This window comes from Rhineura floridana, chromosome 1 (genome assembly GCF_030035675.1).
Source record: "Rhineura floridana isolate rRhiFlo1 chromosome 1, rRhiFlo1.hap2, whole genome shotgun sequence".
NCBI classification, from domain to species: domain Eukaryota; kingdom Metazoa; phylum Chordata; class Lepidosauria; order Squamata; family Rhineuridae; genus Rhineura; species Rhineura floridana.
The window spans coordinates 295,507,044-295,532,732 of NC_084480.1; the positions used below are offsets into that span (position 1 = coordinate 295,507,044).

Genomic DNA, 25,689 nt, shown 5'->3' on the forward strand with positions numbered 1-25,689 from the left:
TATCTTGGAATCCACCTATCTAACAGACTTCCTTGGGTCCCGCAAATAAAGGCATCGACAATAGCCGGTTCCCAAGCCCTGGGTCTTGCCAAAAGGTTTTTTTTCACCCAAGAAGGACAACTTATCCTCCCCATGATAAAATATTAAAAACTAAAATACTCCCAAAGATTTTATATGGAGCAGAGCTGTGGGGAACTACCGCCAGCACCAATTTAGAACCTACACAAAATATGTTCATGAGACAAGTGTTAGGTCTTCCAATGGGGACCCCATCTGCCCATCTTAGAGCTGAGCTTGGCTTACCTTCAATTGCAGCTCGCACTGACTTAGCATATTTACGGTACTGGCTCAGAATCTTTAATATGGAAAATTCAACCTTGGCCAAACAGTGTTGGCACGAACAAATGCAGACTGGTGGATGGGCCACAGAATGTCAGAGGATACTCTCCAAATATGATCTTCCCCAAACCAAATTGACGGAACTAAGCAGAGTCGCACTTCGAAATTGGATTTTTGATAGTGACGCCAGCCAGGACCGGATGTCTATAGCGACGGCCCCCTTTTCATCTTGGTACCCTTGTTTTAAACTCAATCATTGTATGTCCAACTATTTGGACACACTCGACAGAGCCAATATCAGAAGAGCATTTACTGCTCTTCGTTTTCAGGTCATGCCTACAGCCTACCTAGAAGGCCGATACAGTGGCATCCCAGTGGCTCAACGCCACTGTATATATGGCTGTAAGGCAGTAGAGGAGATAGCTCACTATCTACTTTACTGCCCTCTCTACGAGGACCCCAGACGAAAGTTTTTACTGTATTTTTTAGATTATTTATCGCCCTGCTCCAATAGGGAGAAGGTAAACGTGCTTTTATCGGATAATTTTAACTTAATGTCCCAGGCAGTCGCTAATTTCGCTCTGGCCGCACAAAAACTGAGAGAGTCCTTTGTCACCAAATCCCTGGTTTGATATAGCTACCTGTCGTTTTTTCTTTTATAATCCTGTGATCTTTTAACAATATTTTTATGTATATGTGCATAAGGCCTATGGCTAAAAGTCAAAATAAAGAATGTATAACAACAACTGATTGATGTAAAATAGTTGCTGATCTGAAGCATCTTGCAAATTGATGGCAAAGACTCCATTTTTAATTTCTGATAGCAAACTGATTTGAGAACTTTACACTTAGGATGGGTTGCTAGGATTAATCTGTTTCAGAATGACAAAGAAGATGGAGTAGATGCTGCTATAGTGCTCTTCAGCATCATGAGTCTTACCAAGAGCATAATCAATCCTGCATTTGGAGACATCTTTGAACTGAGAATCGCTCCTTTGGGGAAGAGAGATTGAGAGATTTGCTTATATTATTATTATTTAAGCCATTTCTATACTGCTTAATATATATAAAAATCTCTAAGCGGTGTACAGAAGATAAAACAGCAGATATTATAAAAATATACAATAAAGCCACAATACAAATGCATACATAATACAAATTAACAAATATTAAAACAATTGTCTTGCACTTCTCCACTCAACATCTCTCAACCTCCTGGCTCCCACCCAGGACTCCACCCATCCACCCTGGCTCTCACCCAGGGTCCAATACACAGAAATCGCCCCCAAAGTCTCACAAGCTTCCCAGGTGATCCCAAAAATGGCAAACAGAAGGATGTGGGGGCAGCTGGAGGCCTGGGCTGCCCCTGCACTGGAAGGCGCCGCTGACAAGGACACCGTTCTTGCCAAGGCAACGTACGTAGAAGTGCAGGGTGCAGAAGGCGAGCTGCAGGTGGCTGCACGAGATGAAGCTGGAGTGGCCCATGCTGAAATCCACCGAGTCCTGCGACATCACTGATACTTCAACAGCTCACTTAGTTTTTATAACCTTCTACAAGGTTTGGTGTCTCTAAACATTGATATTTCCTCACTGATATTTCCTCACATAAGGCTAACCAGCATCACTTCCATCCTTCACTACACATGACTTCACTCTCAGGGGCGTATACAGGGGCATCCACCCCCGGGACCTTCAGATGGTCCAGAAATGCAGGGTCCAAAGAGTAGTAGTTGTTGGCCCGAGAGGCCTTCTGTTGAGAATGAAGAGGCTGACCCACTCGGACTGTGCAACTTCTTGGACCAGCAGCAGAATAAGAATGGAAGACACAGCAGGTTTCGGCTTCTGCAAGACTTTTGTTTCCCCTGGTGGGTGCTGATGGAGGCTGCTCAACAGGAGGCATTAATCCCAGTGCATCCATAGTTTTATGAAGCAGGAACATAAAATATCTGGGTTGGAAAAAGCTGTTGAGATGAAACCTCTTCCACCTCAGACTCACCACATAACTCATCATCTGGGAGATGTGGTTCTAGAATAGTATCACAAATATGCACAAATAAGTAAGATCCAGGAGCCCTGCCACCAGAGAGGTTGAAAGGATTTGGAGATGAAGTCCTCTCCTCCTCAGAGGAGTTACCTTCCTGCCACAGATGATGTGTTTTGGCAACTGCCTTATGACCTTGGACCATAGCTGGAGAAGAGATGTGGACCTCAGATGCCAACATCCCCAACAGGGCATCTTGGATCTGTGCTAGTGCCTCAGCAGACAGTTGGAAAGGCTACTGCACGTGCTGGGGCTGTTGAAAGGCAGAAGAGGTCTTTGAGACAGAATAAGCCCCCTGGGAAGATGAGCCAGATCTAGAGATGCTGGAGACAATATTGGCATCCTCTTCTGAGGAGTCGGGGGGGGGGGAATTGAGCAATCGAACAACCTCAGCAGATATTTGAACATCATCATCAGAGAACTGATCTAGAGCTACCTGACGAGCTGGCTTAGAGTACTTGGGTGTAGTATGTGATGTAGAAAACCCATCAGGCACTTGTTCAGTATATTTAGCCCTTCTAGAAGCCTGCAATGCTGCCCTTTCAGTAGAATTTTCAGTGGTCATGAGTCACTGTATGCTTAGGGTTTTTTTTGTCTTCTTAATTTTATGACCAGTGGCCTCACTCAGGAGGTGGGGCAGGTCTCTTAGTCTTAGGCACGGGGCAGAGGACCCCTCAGTTGAGGCTTGTGAAGGCATAGAGGCAATCCCAGATGAGGCTGGCAAGGCTTGCCCAACTGATCAGCAGGGGTGGTCAGGAGCATCCTTAGTATGTACAGGATGGGGGGGGCAGTGACTGGAAAGTTAAAACTGCTGTTTAGTGGCAGGCAGAAAAAACTCTCCACCCAGTCTGAGATGGGGGGGACGGAGAAAGTCTGACAGTTAAAAAGGCCACAGGTGAAAATGGAAGAAAACCCACAATAAAAATGGCTCACAGGGAGAAAGGACAGGGCAGACAAAATGGCGGGTCCCAGTAAGGTAGGAAAGAGAAACCAAAATGGTGAAAACAGGAGACAGGGAGGGCAATGAAAAGGGTGCAAGAAAAGGGGATTGTGAACTGAGAGACTAAGGTAGAAGAACAGGATGGTCTGAGGAAACAACAAATGAAGTGAACATCTTAACAAGAGGGAGGGTGAAGGCCACAAACAACGAGAAATTTTTACTTTTTTTTTGCAGAGGAGAAAAAAATGTACAAACGAAGAAAATGCCTAAAAAGGCAAGGTGGGCAAGAGGAAAAACCACTAATGGCGAGAGACAAGGATAAGAAACAGGAAAGGAATAAAATAGAACCGCCTTGGACAAAAGCAGGAAATGGACAGGAGTAAGCTTGGAAGGAGTGTTGCACTCGACTTCTTGTTGCATTTCCTCCCTTCAGACAATAGGTGGTGCTAATAGATCACATGATGGGCTCAGACCCCAGGGAAAAATAATTGTCTCATGACTTACGTATGCATTCTGGCTGAATACCACTCCAGGTAAGATCAGGAAGACAGGTGCGAGTTGTAGAGCCTTGAAGAAGGTATCCTTTTCTGCAGTGAAACTGTACAACATTCCCCACCTATCAAAACATTATACTGATTTGGTCAATGGCGAATTAAATGGTGAATACAATATGATATATCTTTTTCAGTTCTGATTTCAGTAATACCTGGATTCCTATTTATTTTAACATGGTATGGTATTTTTCATAAACTACCTACTACTTTAAAGGGTCTATGAATAAAGTGAGTGTTACAACACGATGACATAAAAAATCAATACAGTTGATACATAAAATCGATTCTGGGCTATCAACCTCTGAAAAGCAAAATATATTTCTGACACAAACAGAAAGGCAACTGTAACATTCATTCAGTAATTACTTGCTGCTACCTACAGACCTGTGATTACTATTTGTTTCAATCAGTAAGTGAAAAAGACACTCTCCCTGTTTCCTGGCCACACTCAACACACAATTTTAAGGGCTCTATCCAATGAAGTAATTCCTGTTAGCACAAAGGGACGTTCCCTTTCTCTCCTTTCTCCGAATCTGCTCCAGAAAGGGCAGCACAATGAATGAGAAGCTGTTGTTTACTTTTCAAAAGCAGCACTTTAATATTCACATTAGTTATTTGCACCATCTCTGTTCATTACACTCTTCAGAATAAATATGTCACATAGCCAATCACGCTTCAATTTGCTCAGCAAACCACAAATAAGCTTATGGTCATTTCAAATGGTAAGACTTCAACAATAGCCTAGCATGATAAGGTTTCATGCTTTCTACCCAGAGCAGGAAAAAGCCTAGCCTAAGATCGGAATTTTAAGAAAAGCAGTTAAAATCCTCTTTCTCTTTTAGAATATTATTTCTGCTAAAAAGATCTCCTTCAATAAGGGCAAGATGAAGAATGCACACAGTCTTTGAAATTGCTTGAATACACATGCAGATGGACTTCCCTTTTTTGATGAACCCATCTGACAGGAACCCAAAAGGAGATGCACTCCGATTTACACTTCTTCCCTGAGTCTCATGAATGGAAAATGCTAATCACCCACCTCCATGTGATTCAGCCTACCTGTCAGCATCCCATACCTCCAGTGCTTCTTTTGATTAAATTATTGTCCCTCTCCCCGGTCATCTTTCATTGTCCTCCTGACACACAACATCAAACAGGGTAGTTTCAATATGACATTTCCCCTGAAGTCATATCTCTTCCCCTGTCTCTTTTCCCTTGAAGATTGCTGCTTGCTTGCTTCAGCTTCCTGAGGAGTCCTGCTGAACTGTACATGGACACTGCTCTTTGTGTAAGTGCTGAACTTGAATCAAAAATTGCACTCAGGTAAGCCTTGTGCATTATGTTAGTTAGACCTTACTGCTTGTTTTCTTTTTAATGCAGTTTCTGATTCCTTCTATTCCTTGAATCCTTCAACGAGCACCTTGAATTAGGAGTCGAGTTATGAGCTGTAGTAACAAATGGTCTTGCTAGCTACCTGATTACTTAGAGGGTGCTGGAAGGTCTGTCACCTGCTCCCCCAAGAATACTGTAGATCTGGATTCCACTTGTCCAGATTAAAAAATAATTAATGTGGTGTCAACTGTCGATGATTAAAGACCTAAATAAATGTCTCTCAGCATATTCTACCTTGTAAGAAAGGAGGGAGCAAGTGGTCCCTTGTAACAAGAATCCTAGCACAATGAGCAAGATAAAATGTCAGGCAAGCAGAATTGCCCTGCTCCCCTCTTTCTGCAGCTCCTCCACATGACCCCCATGTGCTATGGAGGGTTCCCCAGCAGATGTCAGTTGCACAAATGGACACCACAGCTGTATGCCAGCTTGTCACCCAATAAGGCAAACACTGTGTACACACCATACATTTAAAGCAGAGCTTGGAAAAGTTACTTTTTTGAACTACAACTCCCATCAGCCCAATCCAGTGGCCATGCTGGCTGGGGCTGATGGGAGTTGTAGTTCAAAAAAGTAACTTTTCCAAGCTCTGATTTAAAGTACATTTAAAGTGTATGACTTTCCCCAAAGAATCCTAGAAACTGTAGTCTAGTAAGGGTGCTGGGAATTGTAGCTCTTTAAGGGGTAAACTACAGTTCCCAGGATTCTTTGAGGGAAGTCATGTGCTTTAAATGTATGATTGTGCACAGCCTCTAAATGCTCAACTAGACAGGATGTTACATGATGTTACACTGCATTCTACATTGAAGGCCCTCCTCCGAGTTCCGACTTATAGAGAAGCTCGGAGGGCGGTAACAAGAACTAGGGCCTTCTCAGTGGTGGCCCCCGAACTGTGGAATAGTCTCCCCGATAAGGTGTGCTTGGCGCTGACATTGTCATCTTTTTGGCGCCAAGTTAAAACCTTCCTCTTTTCTAAGGCATTTTAATCTAATTTTAATTTAGTTTTAAAATTTGCTGTAACTGATTTTAGATTTTTTATTCTGTTATATATGTTCTTGTTGTATTACATTATGGGATCTTATTGTATATATCTGTATTTTTTGTTGTACACCGCCCAGAGAGCTATGCTAGTGGGGCGGTATAAAAATTTAACAAATAAATAAATAAATATGACTTTGCAATCACACCAGTTTTGGTTTTTGTTAAATTAATAGCAAGGAGTTGAAACATTTCCTTGCTCCCATGGGTCTGAAAAAATTACCCATCTGGCAACAGGAACTTCGCTATAGCAGCTTCAGAGGGAAAGATTTTCACCAGGACCATGACAGGGAAGAAAAGATTAAAACACCCTCCCATGCCTGTTCTTAATTATTTAGGTTTTGTTTTTAACTCTAATGTGATTGCTAAAGACCAATTAAGTATCATATCTAGTTTTGACCTAAAACAGATTTTAAAGCAAATCTACATGCATCTGTCATTTGAAAAATTCAGTGGTGGCATTTAACATTTGAAAAGATGGCAATCAGAGAGAGTGGAGTTCCCTCAGATATTCTCAAGACCAGTTTCATGATCTGAATTAGCCATGTTTAATGGACATATCATGCACAAAATTAGTTCTAAAGCACCTCAGCATTGGGCAAATCTGAGGTCAGTTTCTGATGTACTAAAACAAAGTTACATTTCAGTCAATAGGACAATACAAATAGGGGTGTTTTTTTTCTTGCTCATATGTGAAACATATGCTTTGCATACAAAAGGTTCCAGGTTTTATTCACTGCATCTTCAAATAGGACTGGGAACAAATTAATTTTAAGGGTCTTGTTTTAAATATTTTTACTGTGGCTGTAGCTCAGTGGTAGAGTGCATGCTTTGCAAGCAGAAGTTTCCAGCTTCAATCTCTGGCATCTCCAGTTAAAACAAGATAATGAAGGCCTCCCAACAACCACAAATGCATGATAATGTAACTGACACGTGCCTGAAACCCTGGAAAGCTACTGTCAGTAGACAGTACTGAGCTAGGTGGACCAGTGTTTGAATGTGGTATAAGGAATGTTCATATGTTTATTTGCAACAGCTTTTTTAAAAAAAAAATTTTTTCACGTTGCAGAAATAATTCCTGAAAAACCAGATCTGGCATCAGTGGCTGAGGCATCTTTTGATTTGGGATACTTCTGAAATTCTCTTCATCTAAATTTCTCCCTGAACTTTGGGAGTTTGTTTTTGAAATGATATTTTAGTTTCTGAAAGTTGTTTGGGGCACTGTGCATGTAACTTGCCATAGGTAGGTACAATTCTACCTGCCCCCCTAGTGCCTATGTGCACTATTCAGGATGGCATTGAACAATTTAAAATCACAGTATCATAAAAAACAACAAAAATGCATTAAAATACAGTAAAAACAGAGCTCATAGATAAAACATAACCTTTAAATAAAAGAGCAGATTCAAATCTTCCTTGCTCAGTGGCTAACCAGATGCTTTGTATGCAAAAGGTCCCAGGTTCAAACCATGGCATCCTTTACTTTAGGGATAGTCAAACTTGTGCCCTCCAGATATTGCTATGCTACAACTACCATCATCCCTGACCACTGGCAATGTGGGGCTGATGGGAGTTGGAGTCCAACAACATCTGGAGGCTGCTACATTGGCTACCCCTGCTTTAGCTTGTTTGAGTCTTCCCTTTCCCCCCACATTACTGAAGTTATAACTGAAATAATACCACAAAACAAACAATCTTGATGTGATGTAAATTATGATTGTCTCAAGATTTTGTTTGCATGTAGAACCATGTGTGTGCATCAGTAAGACATCGCACAAAGTGAATCTTCATGGAATCATATGTACTATCACACTGGTTGCTTTTTGGAAGTGTTTTATCAATACACACATACTCACTAGTAGCAGAGAGAGAGAAAAGATGCAAATTCACCAAACAAACAGAAAGCTGCAGCAAACTGGGCATGCACCAATAGCAGAATTCATTTTAGATATACTCCTAAGTAGGGATGTAAGACGACATTATTTTCCATTCCACCCTGTATTCATCACATGTAACACTTTCTTCCCCCAAAACTACATTATTTGTCTTGCTGTCTGCTGTAGTGAAATCATTTATGTAAATTATATAAGTTACATTGTCCACACATTATTCCAGCACAATCATTTCAGTGCAAAAGAAACACAATGCAAACGGGGGTGGGATAATCAATTATGTATCATTTGTGGACTGAAAGCAACAACAACAGCGAATACCAGTTGTATTCATTGGATTGATTCCCATTCCAGATATGGGATGAATAAGCCAATATCAACAATTTCCACTCCTGTTTCTGTTTTTGTCTAAATTCTCCGACATCCCTACTCGTAAGTCCTCTTCAGGCATTTTGCATCAACACACAAAGCAGCAAGAGGGAATGGACAAGATGAGCGTGGCCCTTGAATAACGCTGCACATGCTGGACACACTAGCCAAATAATTTATGATCAGCATTAGTCTGAATGGGGCTGCTTTACTTGCACATAGGATTTCCAACATGGGGATAGAAACCAGGAGTCCCGTCCCCAGTCCTCTTCAGACTAACACTGATCCCATATGAGCAGGGGAGTATGCCTAGTGTGTGCATCATCACTGAGGGGAAGGGAGTTCCCCTGCATATTCCCACTTGCTCCTTTGCGAGTTCAGACTGAGTGCCTGCCTGAAGAGGGCTATAGTTAAACGGGAATTGAGAAGGAGCAGAATACAGGACAAGTAGAACCCATGGAGGAGGGGGGAGAAAATCCTTTCATTTCAGTTTTGTATCTAACACTGCACTTTTTTATTGCAAAACAATCTCATCTTCCTCGGCTATGTATTTCATACTTCTCATAAGCATTACATTCACAGGAAAGAATGGCTTTCTAGGTCGCTCCTATCTCCATGGTGAGTTTCATACAAAATTTCATAAAACTGACCCAAAAGTAAATACCAGGCTACCACAAGTGTAACGGAGCTATTTTTCTTCCTAAATTCTGATTGTGCCTTGGATCCTTTCAGGTTTAATATAAAGAAAGTTGCTGAATTTACATGCACACACATACACATATGCGCACACAAAATAAATCTGAAAAAAGGATAGACGTTAAGAGTCTTGCATAAATGACAGATTGCTTTAAATAAATCCCAGTTATTTCAGCTCAGTGCTATGTTGCTCTGTAATAGCTTATGGTCAGAGTGCTATAAACAATTTCTTAGGTCTACACAAATATTTCAAGCCCACAGTTCATTTCATGAAAGCAATTTGTTTTTGAAGCTTGCAGATGAAGTTGGTTAAAACCTGACATCCGAATATATTTTGTCTTTGTGCAATCTGCTCAGCTGTTCAGGAAAGATTTACAATATTAACAAAGCACTGGACAGGTTGGCACAGATATTGAATGCACAGAATTATTGTTCCTGTTATGTTACAGTTTCATTAACATGCCTCAGATGCAATTCAAATTGGGCTAAAGTGGCATACATCTGGATGCATTTCAGCAATTTTATTAGTATCTACAGAGAGCCACAGGAACAAATATCAGACCAAGAAACTGCTCAGCCCTGTGGATTTTTTTCAGACTTTTGTTTCCCTTTTAGAAAATGTAGCTACATAGGCTGCAATCTCTAGCTGAAGACTGGCACAAGGGGTATTGGGGCTTCTTAACACTTTTTTCTCTGAGTGTATTCTGTTACAATCCCCTCCCAGACGGGTTTTCATCTTGCAGAGGAAACATACATCCCTGTCTTTGCCTATTGGGTGAAAAGAAGCTTGGGGGATGTGATGTCTTGTGGTGGTGAAGACACACTGCAAGCATTAAGAACCTACAGCTCCACTCTTTGCTATAGCTGCGTTTTGTAGAAAAAAATACAAAGGAGAGAGGAGGGGAAAAAAAAGAAATTACATATTGTTTTCGATGCTGGACAGATATTCCTGTCATACCTACGTAGTAGGCCCATTTAAATAATGTATATATTATATAAGTCTATAGTTAAAGTGTTTTGCCCCCTTCAGAGTTGAAATAAAATGTATTTTGGAAAGACAAGTATTCCTGTACCCATTCTCCCCCTCCAGGAAGTCTGGTCATACAGCCAAGATTGTAGCTCTTAAATCAACAAGTCTGGTCTCACTCATAAACATTGATGAGACTGGGAAGAATACTTTATTAGGCTTCTCCGGATGTCCCATAGTAACCTTAGGTGAGATCTGAGATAGAGATCTATGAGAATGGAAAGGTGTTTGTTTGTGAGTATGTCCCATGAGAATGTTTATGAAAAGTCTGTGATAATTTATCTGTGAGAAAAGACTGTAGGAATGGAAAGGTGATGCAGTTCCAGATCAGATGATCTAGATGAGAAACTATGAAAGAGAGAGCACAAATGCAGTTTTGGATCAGTTCTCATGGACTTCTCATACTGCTGTCGTTTGCCTAATTGCTGAGTCTTATCTGAGCCCCCGTGGGTGAGATTTAAACAGTCATTCTTTTCTATATATGTGTTAAGATATCTAGACTGTATAAGAATATATTATATTATTTAATAACCTTTGGTTTTGTGTTGTATTATTCATTCTGATTTATTCATTTACTGGCTTTGACCAGACTATGTATGCTCATATATACTCATATAGAAATGTGTAGTCAATAAAAAGCATAACCTTCTGCTGTGGAACTCCATTCTTTTTTACCCGTATTTATCCCTAGTCCTGAGATAAACCTCTGTTGAGAGTTTCCTCTTTAAGTCTGCCTGTTTAGATTTACTACTGGGGCAACGGCATGAGCCTAGGTGAAATGCAGTTGCTACACACAAGGACTCTGAACAGCTCTAGGCTTAAGGCGAAAGTGAAGAACCTTTGAATCTATGCATGGGTGCACTAAGAGGTAGTTCAAACTATTTCACCTATGTCAAGCAAGTTGCTTGTTAATGGCATAAAGTTACTGATAGATAGCTTTAGTGAGCTAATGGTAAAGAAATAAATGAATTTTTTCTCAAGGATTTTGAATGGGAGAGACCACTAGAACCTAGAAAGTGACATTCCCTCTCTCCCAGCTTGGGGGGGGTTGATTTAAATAAATGTGTGTGTGTGCATAAAGCAATTTGGGGGGTGTTTTCCATATATTGTTGGACTACAACTCCCATAATCCCCGGGAATCATGGTATGATCAGGTATGATGGACAATTAGTTTAGCAACATCTGGAGGGCACCAGGTTAAAGTAACCTCCAGGCTGGATTATTGTAATGAGCTCTATGTGAGGCTGTCCTTGAGGTTGGTCTGGAAGCTGCAGCTGGTGCAAAATGCGGCAGCGAGACTGCTCACTGGGGCAGGGTATTACCAACATGTCACCCTGTTGCTGAAAGAATTGCACTGGCTGCCTATTTGCTACTGGGCCAAGTTCAAGGTTCTAGTTCTGGTGTACAAAGCCCTATACAGCTTGGGACCAGGATACCTGAAAGACCGTCTTACCCCTTATATACCCAGTCGATTACTGCGCTCTGCAGGTGAGGGCCTACTGCAGATACCATCTTATCAGGAGGTCTGTTCTGCACAACATAGGAAATGGACCTTTAGTGTGGTGGCACCTACCCTGTGGAATTCTCTCCCCTTAAATATTAGGCAGGCGCCATCTCTGTTATCTTTTCGGCGCCTATTGAAGACTTTCCTCTTTCAACAAACCTTTTAAATTAAGACCTATTCCAGTCTGCGTCTGTGTTGGAATTGTTTTTAATATGTTTTTTTTGGTAAACCTTTCCCCCCCTAAACAGTATGTTTTTTAACCCTTTTTATTTAAGATGTTTTTAAAGCATTTTTAAAGAATGTTTTTAAAGTTGTGTTGTTTTAATGTGTTTTAAGGTCTGTTTTTATATTGTTTTAAAGTGTTTTTAATGCTTTTGTTTGCCACCCAGGGCTCCTGCTGGGAGGAAGGGCAGGATATAAATAAATAAATAAATAAATAAATCTATTTATATATCTGTAAATAAATCTAATATTCCAAAAATACCATGTCCCCAGGGATCCCTTCTCCACAAGGAAGCCAAACCGAAGTAGTGTGCCCATGGAACTGTAGAGAAGTCAGGCTTATATATAAATGAAACTCATATATATTTCAGGGATTAAAGTTGGGTATAGTTTGGCCCTGGGGTTTTATTCTGGAGATCTTCTAATATTAATCTCTGAATCGAGGATGTCAGAAGGGACGGAGTTGTCTGGTTGTTTTGAGATTGATGACATTTGTTCTGCAGAAGCCATGTCTGTGTGTGAGGAGGAATGGGAAAAGTGGAGTTAAATTAAAGCATGGCGGCCATTGGCCTCCACTGCTCTTCTTACCAACTGCACAGGGAACTGCCCAGCATTGTGGTCTCCACTTTTGCTTTTGTTAAAAGTAGAAGCTTCGTAGTAGAAAATTGAAAATATATGGGTCATCCTTGCTCAATTCCCAATGCTCTGAATCTCCTTTATTGCCTTGCAAAGTTCCTTTCTCTTCTCCCCTGGCTACTATTTCTTATCCTAGTGTCTTTACTGAACATCTGTCTCTACTAGTCATACATTTCACTTCCTCCAGTCTCAGCACTACTGTCTTCTTCATGGTTGCAAATTGCTTCATGGAAATTCTGCCAGAAGGCTTTTAAAGAGGCAGAAGCACATACAAAAGTGCAATTTCATGTATGTTTATTTGGAAGTAAGTTTTGAATGTGTTCAATGGGGTTTAGTCCCTAGTAATTGTGCTTGATACTGCAGCCTTAAACATGGAGCCATTCTTTAAAATCTGCACTGAATATTTGCAAACAAAGATGCTCACTGTACTCTGGAGGCTCCTAAAGCATTATTGCCATTGTATCCAAGCTTTGTACTCAGTGTAGAGTAGTTCTTATAAGCACATTTTAATGCAGAATTTATACATTATATTACAATATAGTATACATAAATGCAAATTATATTATAAGAGATACAAAATTATGGGCCTGGTTTTTGTATACTTACTGATAACATGGGGCACATTTACATTTGATCAGTTTAGCTTCAGAGCAAGTAGAATCATCCTGTAAGAGATTTCCTTTCTATGAACCAATATGAGTCTAATAGTCTTTCACGTTTAATGGGAATTTTGCTACATTTAAACTCCTAAGGCTAAAACCTCCACAGTATGTTTCCAATCAGCATGTGATTGTCCCCATTTAACAGAAATACAGCTGTAGCCAAAGTATTCTATTCGAAAAAAGTACCACAAACAACATCTTATCAAAATATACTTTCAAATTTGAAATTGAAAAACTACGGACTCTAGTAAGAGATCCCATGAACTGTAATTACCACCCATTCTCAAGTATCTGAACATCATTTAATGCAACCCGTAGATTGTCAGAACTAGTACCATATCAACTGATTAACATATAAAACATTATCTGAACATTTGGGATGATCTCTAAAATGTTCAGATAAATAAGGCTTAAATCAAAAATAGTGTGATTTGGACCAGGCAAAATTGGGTTCAAATCCCAACGCTGAATTAGTGCCTGCCCTTGAATGACAAGTACACATTTTCTCAGTATCCTTTCTGTGAAATTGGAATAATTATGACTAAACTGCGCAATCCTATACATTTTAATATATTATACCAACGCTCTGCCAGCTCCGCTAGCTTCCAGTCTGTTTCCTTGTCCAATTCAAAGTTATGATTTCAATCTATAAAGCCCTAAATAGCTTGAGGCCAGGTTACCTGGATGAGGCCTTTCTTGCACTGGCACCATGACGTGAGATCTGGTGGGGGTTTATGGGAAAGAAGGAGCTTTTTAGGGATAGCACCCCAGTTCTGAAATGCCCTCCCCAAATAGCATATTTTGTATTCTTTCTGGCACTTGGCAAAGACTTAAAAAAATAATAATCCAAGGCTTCTCAACAGATTATCAGGTTCTGGCTTTTAAATATTTTAAAGATTTGATTAACACAATCTTAACACAACCCTGCTGTGATTTATATATATATATTAAAATTCCTAGCAGTTTTTATGTATGTTGCCTACAGAAATTTGGTGATGGGGCAGCATAGGAATACTACAGACAAACACACCATGTCTGTTCAGAAGTCCCAGTTCAATGGGGCTTATTCTCTAGTTAAGTGTACTTGGAATGCTAGTCTTAACTGGATAGTTATGAAGATAAATCAAGAGTATAAAGCTAGTGTTATATATAGAATAAGTAAATAAAATAAATAAGAACTATAAAACCTTAGACTCAAAATTATTATTACTCTACTAGGATTTATAAGTTAATATTATATTCAGACTCTCTCATAGTTGATCAGCTTCAGATCATAACAGAACTTGATAAAGTAGGATTGGTTTTTGGATGATATTCAAAAGACCACAGTTATGGAATGAAATGTAAATTCAACTTGATGAGAGCTACCTGATAGCCAAAAGTATTGTTTTGTGATCCATGACGGGGCACTCCAGGGTTATCACACGCTGTGCGAGTAGGTTCTAAGACAAAGAGACAATTTTAAAAGATAAGACATTACTAATTATATATTGGCTTGCAACCAAAGTCACGCAAACCAGTTCCAGAAGTGTCAGCATTTAAATTGAGGAACCCAAATATTAATCTCATAATCAATACATGCAACTAAATGAAATAATAGTATAGAAAGACCTACTCGAGCAAGTTCCTTGCCACCTGATCTCTGTTCAAAATATAATCCATAGGATTGGACTGTTGATACTGAAAAATGTACTCAAATGTAACAAATCATATAAACATTCTATGCAAATATTAAAGGCAAAGCCATCTCTCTTTGCTATCATCTCTAAGGAAAGCCTATTCAATTATTTGTGCCCCTTCTATTACTTAGGGCCTTTTTATAGGCAATCTTGATTTGCTCTAGCATGATTGTGGACTTTGGCTGAGGATTTCTATTTTCATATATTTAGTACAAAATATGTGGGGGGTTAGGGGCAACAAAAAGCCTCAATGAGAAATTTAGGTATAAGCAAGTACTCTTCCAACAAACTCCTCCCTAATGGGATATATATTTGGGACATACAGATCCCATTGCATGAATAGAAGGTAATTACACTTGTGCTGGGTACAGGTCTTTCTTGTGTATGTGTGTGTGTATGTGTGTGAGAGAGTGTTTGTGTACGTGTGTGTGTGTGTGTGTGTGTACAGGTCTTTCTTGTGTGTGTGTGCATACAATTTCTCCTCTCCACCTGCAGCCCTGCATATCTCTGAAAAAAAAACACTCTTAAGGTATTCTGCCCTGTAGGGCCAGTTTGGGGAAATCAGCAGCCCTTGCTGCACAAGAGGTTGTGGATTGCACCCACGGCATTAAACCATGAATGAAAAATGTAAAGAAAGGAGAAGAACATGGACAAGATTAGGACAGATCCCATGTTACCTATGCAGCGAGGAGATGATCCACTCCATGTACCATCTGCTTGACATATCCGAGTGCTAGAACCAACCAACACAAAAGGTGGATTACAGATGAAAGACACTTCTGACTGATAAATGAAGCTCTTGCCTTCCCTTTTGCCTTGAGGAGGTACTCCTGGGTCACCACAAAACTTTGCTGTAGAAAAAAATGAAAAACAACAACCATGGAAAATATGTTTGACAGTTATTGTTTCTTCAAACTCACTGTATTTGTTTGTTCGGAGATGCAGGATGGCAACAGAAATCCCAAGTGCATAGGTTTTCCTATTCTGTCTCCTTCGCTGCTTCATAATCTGAAGTGCATATGCACACTCACATTACATACAGAGCATGTGTGTGCATGTGTTGCATTGCTTAACATTTTGCAGCATAAAGTAAAATTCACATGTATTTATTTCTGTATGTCAAAGCATATGAGTATGTCTGGTAAATATGCAAGAGGGTCCAAAGTTGTTGAGTCTTTTTTTTTTAAGCTACTTTGTATTAATAAGACTCAAGCTTGGAAAAAAGATTTTGAAACATTCCACACACAAATAAATAATATAATTCAGAGCATTCTGAGAGTTATTTTTTACAGGGGGAATTTATGGAGAAACTACATCATTCATCGGTATTTTTCTCCAGCCTTTCCCCAGCTATATGCTATTGTTGGATGCTTAGTAACTCCCTGTCTGAATAGGTAACCATGGAAACTAGACACCATAGCAATTCACATCAGTCTTATTTTTTCCCTAGAATGGAGAGGCATGCAGAGAAAACAGTACCAGTTGTAGCAGACTATAAGTTCTAGGATTTTCTCTTTTCCCAACAGAAGTTTGCACTTCATAATTTCCAAAGCAATCTGACCATGTGCGAAAGTGATAATTAATAACGCTTCTAACTTACGCCACATAGTAGAGTTAACTGGGGAGGCAGTGTTGAATGAAACCAACCCATGGCAGAAATGTCATAAGATTTAGGAATACAGTTGATCAATAGGAAAGAATTCTTCAACTCAAAGGAAGCCAAGGATGGGGGGGAAAGGAAAGGGTTGAAAAGGCGCTGGTCTGATTCAGATTGTTCCATGTAAAGCAGCCCAAGGCCCCATGAATAATAAGGATGGGATCCTTTGGCTGGTGTCGCTTCAAAAGCATTCTTTCATTCTAACAGGCAGTATCGATTTGAATGTGTTCTTTGTCCACTATCCACTGCTTCCCCCCCAAAAAAGATAATATGAATATTTTGAAAGGAAATGTCGATATTTTGAGAGGAAATATCACTAAAGGAAAGGAAAGTGGCTTCGCCATCTCCTCCTCCTCCTCTGCTGTGACTGAGGCTGGTCAGTTTTCTCATTAACAAGCAGAGACCATCTGTTTTCCTGTTGAAAAGGAAAGCACTTTGAACATGGTTCAGATTTTAGGTCCCTTGCTTGTTCCCTCTGGCTTGGCTGGTTTGTATATCTTCTCTTATGGTCATGCACTCCTTCCTTTTACTGTTTCTGCATAGTGGCATGATGGTTTACTATGGCATTGGGACCAGTGTAACCATAGTTTGCTCTAAAACCAGAGACTGAAATCATCTGCCAGTTATGCAGAGTGATATCTGAACTGGGCCTACTAATTAGCTGTATAAATGCTATGTAGTAATAATATTAATTAAACAGCTGAAAACATATAAAGGGATTTAAACTCTGTTGGCTTAAGCCCAGCCTTAAAAAGCTGGATCAATACAGGGGTTGTGAAGTGTTTTTGAAAGATAATCAGGCTTTGACAAGTTTCCAACAGGTATGATTTCCACAGATGCATTGTCAATATTCATCATTAGTTAATGTTGATCTCAGATATCTTTTAAACACACATCTGATTTATTTGGTCTTCACTGTAACATGCCTTTCATCTGTGGCAAATTGACATTACCTACTACCATTGACATAGGTATATAGCACTGATGCAAGAATTCTAGGGTTTCCCCACCTTGATTTATTTTTGAGCAATTCTGCAAATTCAAATTCTTGGATGAATTACATCAGCTTGGTCCTGTTAGTCCTTTTGTTTGTGATGTTCTTTCTCTGGCACAAAACATGCAGAGATCCATTTCCCAGGTAATTAAACCCACTGAAGTTACTTTTTTAAAAGGTAAGTATATATATATTTAAAAAAAGATAAATCTATGCATGCAGCATAGTGTAAAGAGGCAGCACACATTTATTATTGTAATGAAATCTGCAGCACTGCAAAATCCATCAATGTCAGCAATTTTATGATAATAAAAATTTCGGTATTAAGCTGGTAATTTAATATAATATTGGAACAAAAGTCAAATTGTCAGAGACACAGCTGAAGTCTCTTCTGTACTCCTGGCAGGCCAAGTTATTATTGATGTCAGCCAGAGTGTCGCCTGAGTAGAGTGCTGGTACAAACTTGCTTCTGGTGGCACTTTTGACATATTTGACAAAATTCCTTTTCTGTTATAAAATATGAGACAAAACACTGTCATTGTTCCTTCTTCTATGCACTCCTTCGAAGTTAAAATATGCACAAAACAAGGACCTCAAGAGGTCAAGGTATTTTTGTCCCAAGCTCACTAAGGTAAAACATCATTCTGAGTCAGCTCACACTTCCACCAGGGCCAGCTTCAAGTTAGAGCCCTTGGCAAAGGTCCCAATCAGGGCCAGCGCCAGGCATGCCGGGGCCCTTGGGCATCAGCCTGCCCCGGGCCCTGGCACTTGCATGTCCCACCTATCTACCTTTCCCTTGGTGAATGCTGCCCATGCTGTGCACGCATGCCTGCCATCAACCAAGATGGTGACAGGGGCATCAGTCCCTTAGGGAAACCTCGGCCACCATCTTGGTTGATGGCATGCTTGTGCCCGCAGCATGACCAGTGTGGCAGTGTGTGTGTGTGCGTGGGAGCTCCCTTTCGTGATCTGTGCTGCCATGGATCATGGGAGTGCTACCCACCCACCCTAAGGAGGGGCCCCTGAAGGTGCTGCCTTCTGATGCTGACCCTGGTCCCAATGGTGGACCTCCTACAGCAGGTTTACAGTGCTCGGATGGAACCACTATTTTAATTTTCCACAGTGCCCCAAAATAGAGCATCACCATAGGAATGATGCTACATTCCAGATAACCATGAAAGATTTAAAATAGTGGCTCTCAACCACCTAGTGGAGTGCCAAAAATACATACATAGTTTACGGAGGAGCTCTGGGAAGGTATCAGCAGTGATGGGCCCTGTGGGACCCTGACAGTCGCCCAAGGATGCAGTGTGCTAATGCAGGCCTGATTTATGGAATGCATAGGATCAAACACCACTCTACCAATGACACATTAGACACAAATCACTATAGCAGATGTAATGCTAGACATCTCCCAACTATGATTAAGAAATCAGGACTTGGCCATGAAATTGTACGCTCTGCCCTCTCGACCATCCACTCCCCAGAGCAAATTCCAGCCACTCGTCTTCTGCTGGCTTTAACTGCAGCTAACTTCCATCAGCAGCACTGACACTGATCTGATGGAAATGCATCTCATTACAATGTAGAAGACCGTCTTCTCTGCAATGGCACCCACCTTAAGAAAATATATCTTTTGGAGGTGTGGCATGCACCTAAAAAGTTGGTATTTGGGGCGCTTGTTAAAAATACCTCTATTTGCTCAGGCATTCTCAGGCCATTCATTCAGTATCAGTTTTTAATAAAACTCTGGGTATCTTTTTGCATATTTTAATTAATTATAGATGTATAGTTTTATGCAGTAAAACCACCTTGTAATCATTCTGGCAAAAGGTAGTATGCAAGTGAGTTATAAATAAATATTCTTATTGTAGTTAATACTAAACCAGCGAGTTATAAACAAAATTGATTGTGTTAATGCTAAACTATTTTTACCAGATGCTGCTAGCCAGCTTAAAATTCTACTCAAACATAACCACTAGTTAGCATTAACTGCAGTTAACACCAGTCCCAATGAACTGTTAATTGGGGTTAGTCCTTTGAGAAAAAATTGTGCTGGAATACAAAAGGTTAGAGAATGAAGGGTCAGGGAATGTGTGTGTATTTCTACAATGTGCTCCAGATTTTGTAATGGATGTTAAGGTATTCTCAGTGTTCATTTGGGTTGGGATTCACCTCTTGTTTCCAATTCTATCACATTTCGTTGAATTGGAAGGCTGTTCTATCCTGTGTTTATTTTTTATACCAGCTCACAGCAGATGGACATTAGTAGGTGGACAGATTCATATGGGAGAAGAACTGCTTGTATCAGAGGTGGAGAACCTCTGGCCCTCCAGATGTTGTTGGACTCCAACTCCCATCAGCCCCAATCAGAATGGCCAAAGGTCAGGGCTGAAGGGAGTTACAATTCAACATCTGAAGGGCCACAAATTCCTCATCCCTAGTCTATATGCATGCCTTCTGGCACATATCAAAATGATTGAATGAAATCAGATGTAAAAATAAAACGAAATAATTGAAGAGCTACTTACGTAAGCACTGAGGTACTTCCCCACTCCATGTTCCATTTCCAACACAGGTCAAAACAGCTGGAAAAGACAGTTCATAACCAGACGAGCAGACATAGCTAATACTAAATCCCCAATCAAAATTTGTTCCTTCTTGTCTTCCATTAGAAATCTGGGGTGGAGTTGGACAGGTAACAGCTGCAAAAGCATTTAGAATCATTAGGTACAGCAGCTGCAAATGTCCCCAGTATCTATAGTTAGCAGGAGAACCATATGTGCCAATCTTTTTTATAGTATCATTACTGGAATAACCTCATTTCCTTGCAAGTTCTTTCATGAAACACGTTGCTTGCCCTTTTTTATGATCTAACACATGTAATATTGAGCGATTTATCCTGGCAACGAAAGATAATATAGAAATGTGTTCAAAAATCAAATTGAAGGTCACACACACGCACACAACCTCCATACATTTGAATTCACTATAGAATTCAATATTGCATTTTTTTAAAAAAAAATCCTCTTTTTAAACCTCTCATTTTGTTTATTTATTTAAAAGTAAATGACCTATCAGCAGTACTTTTATGGTAACTAAAAACAAACAATAAAGGCTTAACTTGAGCAAGTTCACAGAAAAAAGTGTCCCATGCCAGTTGCAGCAACCTATATCACCCCAAAAGCCTTTTTGGAGGGTAAGGGTGCCCTCCTGAACAATGTGGGATGGGGTGCAGGGATAGAGAAGATTTGCCCCAAATTGGGTGGACTTTCACCTGATTTGGGGTGATTCCTGTGTTATCCAACATTGTTCAGGAGGACCTCACAATCCTTTGGAGAGACATTTTGGAGGGTGAAGCTCCAGCAGGGTGACGTAGAAGTAAGCCCAGAACCTGCTGGAGAGCAGCAGGTTCAGGGCTCCTTGAGAAGTAGTTCTAACCTATTGGAAACCATGGCTTCTGTCTTGATTCCAGTTGGCTGAACTCTCATCTCATTCCTACCAACCAGCCACGCATGGCAACCCACTAAAAGACATATAAGCCTTGTACTTTTGCTTGATGCTTGGGATTGCAGAAAGAAGATGATTGTGCAGCTCACAATGACTGGTCTACTGCACAGGTATGCTGGATTAGAGAGAATGGCACGAGAAAAGCTTTGTGAATTCAGACTGATACCTTTACATGTTGGGAGCATTCCATTCCATGTGCCATTAGTTGTGCAGGTACGAAATCTGGAACTGTTGGATTCCATTGTGTACCCAGGTTGGCACATATAGGTAACATTTTGTCCAACAACGTAATCATCACCGTATCTCAGCCCATTGGCTGGCACACCTGGATCCCCACAACTGATTACTATAAGAAATTAGTTAAAGAACAGATGGTAAAGCAGTTGAAAATATTTGAAAATATTAAATAATAATAATAATAATATTTTATTTATTGGTCGCCTATCTGTCCAGGTTAGTGGACACTCTAGGCAACTTACAATAACAAAAAGCTATACATAATATACATATACAAAAACAAACCACAGTCCTAAACAATTTAAAACCAATTTCCAATTAAAACATCATAAAATTAATCCTCCTTAATCCCACCAAAAAAAAAAAAAAGCAGCACACAAAAAACAAACAAAAAACAAACGAACACCCAGGCCACCCCAGCCAGCCGGCTTATGTATCCCTCCAAAGAGGGACAGGTGGTAGCAATCAGTCCCAGCTGGCTGGGTACCTGGGGCCTGGTCCTGCAGGATGCAGGTCTGCCAGGCAGAAGTCCCACAGGGAAGGGTGGTGGAGGTGGTGATCCCACCTGGTGAGGGTGGGGAATATTAAAATCAATCATTTATTAACATGGTTTGCGGCCTATTGCCGAAATAAACACAGACACCATTCACTGGGTTAAATCATGGGCCACTTTATTAAAAACAGAGTCAATTATAACCAATGAACCTGCAGAGGGACAATCAAGTGAGGGGGAATTCTGCTGATCCAGGTGAAGCCTGCTTGCATCTATAGGGCAACCAAACCTTGCCTGAGCCTGGGGCTGCCCTGTGCCAGGCCCCAGCTCTGGCCACACCCTGAAGATGTGTAGGGGGTCCAACCCGCATCACCGCCCCCCGGAGCCCTGAAACTCCGAGCGGATGAGGCACGTTGGCCCCAAAAGCGGCCCGTGTTCTGCCCCCGGGCCGTATAGCCCTGAGCTGCAGGCTCCCGGACTGCCAATCACCCCCAAAGGTGCCTAAAGGTGTCACCTAGCTGCCCTTTCCCTTTTAACCTTTCCCCCACGCTTGCTTGACCAGTGACCATTAAACTATTAAGCCAAAACAAACCAATTAGCCTATTAGCCCCCGCAGGCACCCGTGCTAACCCTTGACCCTCCCCTACAGCCACAGTGTGGAGTAGGCAAAAGAAACCTGCCAGCAAAGCGAGGCAGGCAGGCCAAAAATTCCTAGTCGGCCCCGTAGCGACCAAATGAATCACATTGCAGCCAAGGAAGGGTCGGGCGGGTGCCGCCAAGTTTGCAGTGAGGGAGGGCGGCTGGCGGCACGGCCTTAAATGGCCGTCTGCCGCCTCACCCCCTCACTGCGTGCTATGTCAGCGTGCCTGCGCGCTGCGTGCACGCACACACCCCAAGATGGTGGCCCGGCTTCGGCGGCGGCCGCAAACACGCCCCTTCGCCCGGTAAGTCCCGGGCGCGGAACGGGGTTGTGGCCTATTGCCGAAATAAACACAGACACCATTCATTGGGTTAAATCATGGGCCACTTTATTAAAAACAGAGTCAATTATAACCAATGAACCTGCAGAGGGACAATCAAGTGAGGGGGAATTCTGCTGATCCAGGCGAAGCCTGCTTGCAGCTATAAGGCAACCAAACCTTGCCTGAGCCTGGGGCTGCCCTGTGCCAGGCCCCAGCTCTGGCCACACCCTGAAGATGTGTAGGGGGTCCAACCCACATCACCGCCCCCCGGAGCCCTGAAACTCCAAGCGGATGAGGCATGTTGGCCCCCAAAGCGGCCCGTGTTCTGCCCCCGGGCCGTATAGCCCTGAGCTGCAGGCTCCCGGACCGCCAATCACCCCCAAAGGTGCCTAAAGGTGTCACCTAGCTGCCCTTTCCCTTTTAACCTTTCCCCCATGCTTCCTTGCCACAAAAGGGGGACAAGCCTCTGCTTAGTCTCCCTTTACCCCACACCCAATAAGAATCTGGTGCACACCCCTCTGCAGGTCCATCAGGAAGATGTCATTGCCCACGTCAGTCAAGTGCACGCCATCTGGCCTGAACAACTCCAGCCTATCGTGCTTGATCTCTGGGTGGTGTATGACAGAACCCCCCAGGCCCTTGATGGCCCTCTGAATCTGTCTATTAACCTTCTTCCGAGCCCTGTCCATTCCCCGTGGGTCACCAGCACAATTCCACGTCCTACGCGGCAGGATGTCAGACCATACCAAGTGCACCCCCGGCCAGCGCAGCGCAATGGCCTGGAGGTCACTACATGCCTGTTCGATCAGGGCCTTGCCCTTCAACAGGCCCAAGTCATTACCTCCCAGGTGGATGACCAGCACCTGGGGCACCACCCGGTCCACAGCCGACTGGAACAAGGTAGGCAGGAGACCGTCCCAACGCATCCCCCGGCGCCCCAGCTGCGTTCCAATGCGGGTCTGCCCAGAAAATCATGCTGTGACCGCAGAGGTTTGCAGTGAGGGAGGGCGGCTGGCGGCTGGCGGCACGGCCTTAAATGGCCGTCTGCCGCCCCGCCCCCTCGCTGTGTGCTACGTCAGCGTGCCTGCACGCTGCGTGCACGCACACACCCCAAGATGGTGGCCCGGCTTTGGCGGCGGCCGCAAACACACCCCTTCGCCCGGTAAGTCCCGGGCATGGAACGGGGAAAGACTGCAGCAGTATAAAAAAACTTATGTTTTGTTTTGTTTTTGCAAACAGTCCAATGATGACCGGACATAGTCCATGACAACAAAATGTTGACTGATTATTGGGAGGTGATGGAAGGCGAAGGAGTGGGAGAATGGAATGAAGCATCCCGGAAAAGGGCATGCTGGATCATTAAATAGTACCCTACACTGCAACATTTTGTTGTAGGTCCCAACTCAAATGTTCTACTATTTTGAATGGTGGTTGTAAGTTGCTTTGGCACAGCTTGCTGTGGAAAGGTGGCATATAAACAAATTCAATCAATCAGTCAGTCAGTCATGAGTAAAGGAAACTAAATCCTGTAAGTATAATTCCTGAAAACTTTTACTGCTCAGAAATGGGCAGTATATAATACTATGGAAGTCCTGTTACATAGAACATATAATTATAACACAGCTTATTTTTAAGTAGAGACCTTACTCCAGTCTGCATCTGTGTTGGAATTACTTTTTAAGATGTTTTTTAAGCTTTTTTAAAAATATGTTTTTAGATATGTTTTGTTTTAATCATGTTTTTAAATACATTTTGCTTAATATGTTTTAAAGTCTCTTGTTTTTAAGATGTTTTAGAGTGTTTTTAATGTTTTTGTTTGCCGCTGTGTTCTCCTTCTGGGATCAAGATCAAAGGCCCTGCCTACTCAAAGGGAAGCTCGGAGGGTGGCAACAAGGGAGAGGGCCTTCTCAGTGGTGGGCCCCAAATTATGGAATGACCTGACTGACGAGGTGCTCCCGGCGCCAACACTGTTATCTTTTCGGTGTCAGGTCAAGACTTTCCTCTTCTCCCAGGCATTTTAGCATGTGTTTCTAAATTGTTTTTATATTGTTTTGAATTTTAAAATTGTGTTTTAAATTGTTTTTAAAATATGTTTTTAAATTGTGTATTTGTTTTAATGTTTTTGATTGCTGTAAACCGCCCAGAGAGCTTCGGCTATGGGGCGGTACACAAGTGCAATAAATAAATAAATAAATAAGCACGTTTTCAGTGCTGCAAATCTAAACTGGGTTTTTGTTTGTTGTCCAGAAAGCCACAACAAGTAAATATTTTAATTCAAATGAAAACAGTAATATTTAAGATGCTTTGGCTGACAATAATTCAGTGCCTGGTGAGTGAGTTCTGGTCGCCCTCCCCTCCAGCTGTAGAACCCAGGTACTCATAGCTTATCCTATTTCTAACTCTTCATTTTCTGACTTTTGCTGCATATAGTTACTTTTGCAGATCTGTCCACAGAGGTTTCTACTGACTTAAATCCAAATTTAGGGTTCTGATAGAGAGATCTGAGATGTTAAATATTTGCATTGTACCTAGAGTTTGAAAATATGTCAAAAATGCAGAAAAAGCAAATATTCTTCCAAACATCACATTTCCAGATTTTTAAAAATTAAATAACATGATTCACCAAGAGGTGATGACTTCATTAAAGCTGCAAAGTTTACATAAAGAAAATAAATGACATAGGAAAAAATGGTGAGTTACAGAAAAATATAAAGATTTTAAAAATCCATAAATTGAGAAAATAAATAAATTGAAAATAAAGGCAGCCATTTAGGACACGTGATAGCAACTGAATAAAATGGTAACTAAAACAAGAATGACTAATGGGAACAGTAGTGAAAATTCATAG

The 25,689-nt window shown here is 41.5% G+C and overlaps 1 protein-coding gene across 3 annotated transcripts in view; it reads right to left on the bottom strand.

The window, feature by feature from the left end:
• The window catches only part of CSMD3 (CUB and Sushi multiple domains 3), a 1,044,618-nt gene that overhangs the window by 33,368 nt on the left and 985,561 nt on the right, over positions 1-25,689 (bottom strand). For all 3 annotated transcript variants that reach the window (XM_061605340.1, XM_061605331.1, XM_061605321.1), the window contains 5 exons: positions 21,316-21,495; positions 20,171-20,344; positions 15,666-15,839; positions 14,678-14,751; positions 3,825-3,936 (listed from right to left, as the gene is read on the bottom strand). In XM_061605340.1, the coding sequence (XP_061461324.1) occupies positions 3,825-3,936; positions 14,678-14,751; positions 15,666-15,839; positions 20,171-20,344; positions 21,316-21,495 (714 nt within the window). The remainder of the gene's footprint in view (positions 1-3,824; positions 3,937-14,677; positions 14,752-15,665; positions 15,840-20,170; positions 20,345-21,315; positions 21,496-25,689) is intronic.